At 43.0% G+C, this 7,825-nt stretch overlaps 1 protein-coding gene across 1 annotated transcript in view; it reads left to right on the plus strand.

The window, feature by feature from the left end:
* LOC109527359 (choline transporter-like protein 2) overlaps positions 1-7,604 on the plus strand; it is an 11,333-nt gene extending 3,729 nt beyond the window's left edge. The window contains exons 4-22 of the mRNA XM_019889244.1: positions 582-666; positions 746-830; positions 907-1,020; positions 1,453-1,507; positions 1,597-1,720; positions 1,955-2,038; positions 2,194-2,306; positions 2,431-2,562; positions 2,644-2,743; positions 3,696-3,788; positions 3,888-3,972; positions 4,050-4,312; positions 4,387-4,481; positions 4,718-4,821; positions 4,906-4,979; positions 5,632-5,702; positions 5,771-5,859; positions 6,790-6,874; positions 7,037-7,604. Of these exons, the coding sequence (XP_019744803.1) occupies positions 582-666; positions 746-830; positions 907-1,020; positions 1,453-1,507; positions 1,597-1,720; positions 1,955-2,038; positions 2,194-2,306; positions 2,431-2,562; positions 2,644-2,743; positions 3,696-3,788; positions 3,888-3,972; positions 4,050-4,312; positions 4,387-4,481; positions 4,718-4,821; positions 4,906-4,979; positions 5,632-5,702; positions 5,771-5,859; positions 6,790-6,874; positions 7,037-7,503 (2,318 nt within the window). The 3' untranslated portion in view covers positions 7,504-7,604. The remainder of the gene's footprint in view (positions 1-581; positions 667-745; positions 831-906; positions 1,021-1,452; positions 1,508-1,596; positions 1,721-1,954; positions 2,039-2,193; positions 2,307-2,430; positions 2,563-2,643; positions 2,744-3,695; positions 3,789-3,887; positions 3,973-4,049; positions 4,313-4,386; positions 4,482-4,717; positions 4,822-4,905; positions 4,980-5,631; positions 5,703-5,770; positions 5,860-6,789; positions 6,875-7,036) is intronic.
* The last annotated feature ends 221 nt before the right edge of the window (positions 7,605-7,825 follow it).

Genomic DNA, 7,825 nt, shown 5'->3' on the forward strand with positions numbered 1-7,825 from the left:
GGTTGGGGACCCCCGCTATAATCCATCCATCCATCCATTTTCTGAACCCCTTTACCGTCACAAGGGTCGTGGAGTTGCTGGAACCTATCCCAGCCATCTTCGGGCAGTAGGCGGAGAGGCTCACAGAGACAAACAACCATCCGCGCTCCCACTCACACCTAGGGACAATTTGAAGTGTTCAATCAGCCTGTCATGCATGTTTTTAGAATGTGGGAGGAAACCGGAGTACCCGGAGAAAACCCACACAGGCCCGGGGAGATCATGCAAACTCCACACAAGAAAGCCAGAGTAGGAATTGAACCCAGTACCTCTACACTGTGATGTCGACGTGCTAACCACTGGACTACCCCCAACCCTTTAATAAACATATTAAATCAATCTCTCAGTGTTTTTCACAAACGAGGCATTTCATATTGCTAGGACTTGGTTTGTATTTGGATCTTACAACACTGTTGTGCTGTGTTATAAATGTGGGTGGTAGAGAGTGAGCCACATGTGTTGGAATGGTCAAACCTTGGTTTGTTTTTGTGTGTCCTAATTAGTTTTGAATTTGTTACGATTCTATTTGTCTTTCCATTAAGCCTGGTCCCAGGGTGACCCCCGGAAAATCCTGTATCCCACTGACAGCAGAGGGAACTTCTGTGGGCAAAAAGGAACAGAGCAGGAGTGAGTCATTGGACAGGTAATAGCGGAACGTAATGGTGCAGTCAATAATACATGTTGCTCTTCTCTACATATCATACAGGGGCAAGCATCTGCTGTTTTACTTCAATATTCTGGCGTGTGCCAATCCCGTGGTGTTGGTTGAGCTCCAGTGTCCCACAACGCAGGTCACCGACACGACAAATGACTTTTTCAAAATGGTCATGATGGTTTTCAATCTGTTTTTTTCGTCTCCTGTTCCAGATATGTGTAAAGCGCTGTCCTAACAAACATCTCACGTTGCATGAATCCCAGAAAAATGAAAACGATCGGGAATATTTCACAAGGTTTTGCAAGCCAGGTGTAGAAAATTTCAAGGTATAACATGCACAAACTTTATTGCACAGCTATTTTTTTTTGTTTGTTTTCATAAATGACTTTAGTTTGTGCATTTTTTGTTGAAAAAAAATCCTCAAAGCTGATCCATTTGTGTGTACACATGATCTGAGGCGGTTCGAAATTTGTTTCCAGAGTAAGCACAAATATAAGTACGAATATATTCACGTGACGTGAATATATTCGTACTTACAATTGTAAGTCTCCACATTTGACACGTAAATCACGTGTCAAATGTGCAGATGCGCGGTTTGTGAATTAGGCCCAATGTGTGGTTTGTTTTCATGACATTGTGTAATTGCTATGATAGGCCTTTCTCAGGATTGACAGGTTTTGATATTTGTACTCAAATGATACTGTGTATCAAATATCGTGTCAAATTTCACTCGAGGGATTTTTCTTTTTTTTTTTTAGACTATCAGTGCAAAGAGGCCGTATTGCCCTACTGCGATCTTGGCCAGCAAAGTCTGTGAGTGTCAAACGTGTCTCATCCTCGGAATACATGAACAACATCGTGATGTCACATGTTACAAGTGTGTCCTTATGCTCCTTTTGTAGTTGCACGTCGCTGCATTCCTTCCCTGTCAAGGTTAGATGATGGCACAATTGTCGTGGGCAATGAGAGCTCGGTTAAAGTTGGCAATGATCAAGTTTCCGCCGGCGAAGTATACAATGCGACCAGGTGAGTCTTTTTCACAATAATAGTCACATATAATCTGGTAATATTACCCACATGGCTAATAGAATTGATTGAGGTTTTAAAGGTATTGCATGCTAATAATGTATTTGTCGCCACTAACAAGCGTTCTGTGTGATCACTTCAGAAGAAACCGCAACCAGTCATTATTGTGCTAATGCTACATTTTGCAACTGGTTTTAATGTCATTACATTTGAATTATTGTGCTTTCCTTCCAGGAAGGCCAACATGCGTCTTGAAGCTCGCCAGTTGGCCATGAAAATCTTTGAGGATTACACTCAGTCTTGGCAGTATATCGTGATGTAAGGACATGTGAATGACACAGAAATGCATGAAATAATCAAAATGTAGCCGTCTCAGGAAAAAAAAGAAAAGCTTCTCTGGCTACATTTTGTAAATGCAAATATGGTATACTGTGACCCTCAAATTTGTGCACTTTGATATTTGCCATTTCAAGCGCTCTGACGGTAGCGACGGTTAGCAGCTGGTTCTTCATAGTTCTGCTACGCTTCCTGGCAGGCATCATGGTCTGGATCATGATTGCCCTGGTCATTGTAGTCATAGCCTACGGTAAATCTCCTTTTTGCCTCTTAAGAATGTGACTCCAAACAGCATTTGTGCCTCAGTTACCACAGTTCTGCTTTTATGTAGCACCAAGAATGTAAAAGGGACTAAACATTGGGTTTGTCCTTAGGTGCGCTACATTGTTACCTACGGTATCAAAGTCTGATTGGGGACACTTCCGCTGATGCGACCATCCGTGATCTGGGAATGCAGAGTGACATCACGATCTACCTTGAGATCCGACAAACTTGGCTCATATTCAGTACGCTCCAGAATGCGCCACTTATACTCAAGTCACCCAGCTAGTGTATTGAGACTGTTTTAATTCCTTCCACTTTTACAGCAATCACCCTCGTCGTTGTGGAGTTCCTCGTCCTCGTGACTCTCATCTTCCTTCGGAAGAGGATCTTGATCGCCGTCTGCCTCATCAAAGAGTCCAGCAGGTCAGCCTCCTTTCAGGCCACTATTCCTTCGTCAGTATGTCATTTCCATCAGTTCCGTCATCTTTACAGTTTCTCACCACTATGATCAAGTGTGGTTACGTGCCGGGAGGCGCGTTGTTTGAAACTAAAACTTTGCTCCTTTGCCTATTTCGCCATGATAGGCCAAAATGAACTTTTGGCGGTACCCACAGCCATCGAGAACGTATGTACATGCTATGTCATACGTCTCACTTGTGCGGAGAACAAGCAGACACACGGCCTCATAAAAACATCAACACATCGTTTGGTGAAATAGCGGGACAATATCATTGCGGTCTGTCGGACCAAGAGGTACACAACACGGCCAGTTTCTTTCCCCAAACGGGACGGAGACAAAAATGAAAAAGGAGCAGCTGGGAAGTTGTGACTTGAAAGCATTGTTTACAGCTGTTGGAACTGTCAACCAAAGTAACCATTTAGCAAACAACATAACCATCACTCACCAGATTGATTAGGGATGTTCAAATTTTTTTTTTTTTTGTCTGTTGGAGGGTGAGGAGCACTTCCTACTGTCCAATCAAGTCAACGCTGGTGTAGTCACTCTCGTGAACAACACACGAAACTCGCGTTGCGATATTTCCCGTTTTGGTCTGAATGTTGCATTACGGTTTAACTGGTTTCGAGATTAACTGGTTGTCGATTGCAGCTGCGGCTGTGTCGATCTCAGTCCAGTAATTTTGTGGTTCCTGTCTGAAGATTCGTCGTAATGTTAATAGTTTATCGATATAACTGCTCAATCAACTCATCTTGCTATATGTTAGCATACCAACTGTTAGCATTTGAGGTATTCTTTCAAAAAAAAACAAAAATAGACCTGACCACAGGCAGACAATCCTTCTCGCACTGCCTCCCTGCTTTTTGTACTCAGCTTGATGATGAATTTCATGATTTACTTGAAAAAAAATCTTTTCAGGGCACTTGGACATGTGACATCATCATTATTCTACCCATTGTTGACTTCTTTCCTCCTGGCAGTGGTGATAGCTTACTGGGCGGTCACTGCAGTGTATCCTTTCACTTCAGATAGTAATCAGGGATGCAGACATTTCTCCTGTTTCTTTGTCCACTGGGTTCTTTTTGTCACCTTAATATCTTTGCCATTCAGATATCTCGCTACATCTAATGCTGAAGTGTACCACGTATTAGCCAATGAGACTTGTCCACACCGTTTTCACAAATGCGATCCCAAGGTGATGAACCAATCTCCGCCTCATCACGTCTTCTGTGTTTCTAGCGTGAAACATGTTCACATATCATTTATCCACAGACATTCGCCACATCTGATGTGAGGCGAGAGTGTTCTGAAGCGGAGTGTAATTTTGCCTACTACGGTGGGGACACCCTGTACCACAAATACCTCATCGTGTTCCAGTTTTACAACGTCTTCCTCTTCTTCTGGTGTTGCAACTTTGTGACGGCCTTGGGACAGGTCACTCTGGCTGGGGCCTTTGCCTCATATTACTGGGCCTTTAAGAAGCCCGACGATATGCCCCCCAACCCTGTCTTGTCGTCTCTGGCACGAACTCTCAAGTGAGAAGACGGATTTGTGAAGTTGATGACTTACAGCGGATTCGTATTTGTGACAAGTTTTCTTTGCCTGCCAGATATCACACAGGCTCAGTGGCATTTGGCTCATTGATCCTGTCGGTGATCCAGATCATCAGGGTTCTTTTGGAGTACCTTGATCAAAAGCTGCAAGGTACGATTTAAAGCAAATGGATATGAATATTAACGACTTTCACACACTGCACTCATTATTCTCAGTTTGCCCCCCCAACTGAAAAAAACCCAACTTCAGTACTTCACATCAAGTTCCAAAATGAACCAAATATTTCAGGCCTCATTAGAAGCCTAGTTCGTCGAGGATAGTACATCGACTATAGATGCCTTACTCCCACCAAAGTGCTGACTGAGTGATTCTTCCTCCTCCTTCAGGTGCCAGAAACAAGTATACTCAATTTTTGCTGAAGTGCATGAAGTGTTTCTTCTGGTGTCTGGAGACATGCATCAAGTTCCTCAACAGAAATGCTTACATTATGGTGAGTTTCCACAAGTACAGATAACATTGGAGTGGAGAAATGTTAGCATACTAATTCAAGTCTTATGATATTATGTCTGTCAAGATTGCCATCTATGGGAAAAGTTTCTGTACGTCAGCTCAAGATGCCTTCATGCTTCTGTTGAGGAACATTGTCAGGTTGGAAATCATTATATGTTTTTGCTCTCACTGGAAACAAAATGCTTCCTTTCCAAATATCATGTTGTTTTGACATTACTCATACCACCAAATCATGAGAAATGTCATATACAGTCAAACCTCGGTTTTCGTCTATAATCCGTTCCAGAAGGCTGTTCGAAACCGAAATTGTTCGAAAACCGAAACCACGCTCTTTTTAAAATAAAAATGTTGACTGAACACGTCTGCTCGCAATGGAAAGCAACACGAGGAAGCGTCACTTCCTCGTCTACCCGAGGAAGCGTCACTTCCTCGTGTAAGGAAGGCGAAAGGAGTCAAATGGTGCATTCAAGTAATTTGTTCGTCATCCGAGGTAGAAAAAACTCGAAATTTTTGGTCGAAAACTGAATTGGACGAGAACCGAGACGTTCAAAAACCGAGGTTTGACTGTACTCCCACCGTCACTCATGTAACACTGCAGAAAAAATATGCGAACATTTCAATAAGGCACTTACGTATCCCCACATGGAAACATTCACACTCCCATTCACCCCTTTCGACAAAGTCGTCTTCAGTGAACCAAAGATCCGAGCCAATGTGGCACCCATGTGCGCTGAGAGCAACAGTGGGTCAAGGCAATTTACTCTTATGCATTGCATTGCTTTCAACACAGGGTGGCTGTCTTGGACAAAGTGACTGACTTCCTGTTGCTCCTTGGGAAACTGCTCATTGTTGGAGTTATTGGTAAGATTGCTCTCGCATCTCTCAAAGGTATCTTATATAATTCATGTGTCCATTTTTTTTCTGTGCAGGAATCATATCTTTCTTCTTTTTTACTGGAAGAACGGATTCTCCTCAGTACTCCCCTCCTAATTTGAACTACTACTGGGTGCCAATAATGGTGAGACATATAAAAAATAAAAATAAAAAAAAAATCTCTCTCAACGAAAATCTTGATGAGGCTTCCACATTTTTCGTTTGTGGAATAATTGTGAGGATGGCTACAATCTAGGATATCATTGTTTTGGAGAGCCGCGGCCTGCTTGTGCCTAAAAATAGCCTCTTACAACACATTTGTAGTACCGGTATTATATTTGAGTCAATAGCCATTTAAGATGAATCTGATGTCCCGTCAAAAGCATATCGCTCACTATGACGTCACCCGCTCTGACGTCTGCTAACCAGAGGCTGAGCAGCATTGTGTTGGGAGTAAACGAGTGGCGAAAGCATGACACAGCTCCTCTTCCTGCCACCTACGTGATTATGTGTCATGTAAGAATTTGGTGCACCTCTACAATGTAGCAACAAATAAAAATAAAAAAAGATCCAAAAAAAGAATATAATCCGTTTTTTTAACGAACTGTCGCTTTTGGGTCCTGACCCACAAGTTGAGAATCACTGATCGAGAATACAGTAAATGTAATAAGATCTGATCTTTTTTTTTTTTTAAGTGTCGTTGATGCTACGAGTCCCAGAATGTACAGCAAAAGCTTCCGCGTGCAGTCTCCTCCAAAAGTATTGGAACGGCAAGGTCAATTCCTTTGTTAATGTTGTGTAATGAAGACATTTGGGTTTCAGATGATGATCAAAAGATGAATATGAGACCAAAGTTCAGAAGTCCAGCTTTCATTTCATGGTATTTACATCTAAATGTGTTCGGTATACCACAAAAAACGAAGGAATCGATCGAGCGTTTCTAATACGGTACTTTCGGAGGGAACTGCTTATTGTAGTGCTCATGGAGCTTGTTTGAATACTCTTTGAAGTGGTATTTTTTTTTTATCCGTGGTGCTGAGTGCTTGATGTAGGTTTTTTCCCCTCCTTCAATTAGACAAATATAATTGGATCCTACTTCATTGCCCATGGCTTCTTCAGTGTGTACTCCATGTGCGTTGACACACTCTTCCTCTGCTTCTGTGAGTATTTTTCATTCCTCCTTGCCCTGTTGTGCTATTTCCTATTTATGAACTGTTCTTTGTCAAAAACTGAGCTGCTAGTTTCTTTCATTTTCATGTTTTCATTTATTTTACCCCCCATTTACCTCAAACCCACTTCACCTAACTGCACTCGCTGTAAAGGTGAGGACTTGGAAAGAAACGACGGCACCCCTGGAAGGCCTTACTACATGTCCCCCGAGCTGCGTGATCTCATCGGTTTAGGGAAGAGGTCTGAGGGAGACGGAGACGATGCAAACCAAGCAGGTGCGGGGGAAGAGGAAGCTGCTCAAGTGGAAGAAGGCCAGGTTGAACTGAAACTGGAGTCACCAGTCTCTCACTGGTATGTGGACGACGAACCTCGGCAAGCGGATTATGAAGAATTGACGGAGAAGAAGGCGCGACGGTACGAGACACAGGCGCAAGCGTACAAGACCGAGAACCAAACACAGGAGACCAAGGGGCAAGCAGTCAGTAAAAAAGGCGCGTTGGAAGAGGAGCAAGCCGGGACGGCAGTGGTAATGAGGCCGCAGCAGCAGTTGCGGTCGGAGGCACCTCCGAATGTGGAGACGAATGAGGAGAATCGTCGGAGAGCTGAAGAATCCAAGTGAACAGAGGAGGAGCATGAAAGAACCTCAATAATTACAATGTTGTGGCTCTAAAAATAAATGTACAGCAAGATTTGGTGACCCGGAGGAGGTTGCTGCTCAAAGTATTGGGCCCAGTGTGTCTATAATGCTTAAAAATTGTGTTGTTCTTAGAAAAGCGTTGGTTTGAACGTGTCGAGAAAATGCGTACGCCGTGCCTGACCACTGTCACTGAAACACCCTATGTTGTCTGTTAATGCACTACACGACTTACATTTTAATTTGATGCGCATCTCGATGGAAGTGTTATCGTTTTACTTGATTTAAAATGATACCAGCAGAATCG

This window comes from Hippocampus comes, unplaced genomic scaffold (genome assembly GCF_001891065.2).
Source record: "Hippocampus comes isolate QL1 unplaced genomic scaffold, H_comes_QL1_v1.1 scaffold86, whole genome shotgun sequence".
Lineage (NCBI taxonomy): Eukaryota > Metazoa > Chordata > Actinopteri > Syngnathiformes > Syngnathidae > Hippocampus > Hippocampus comes.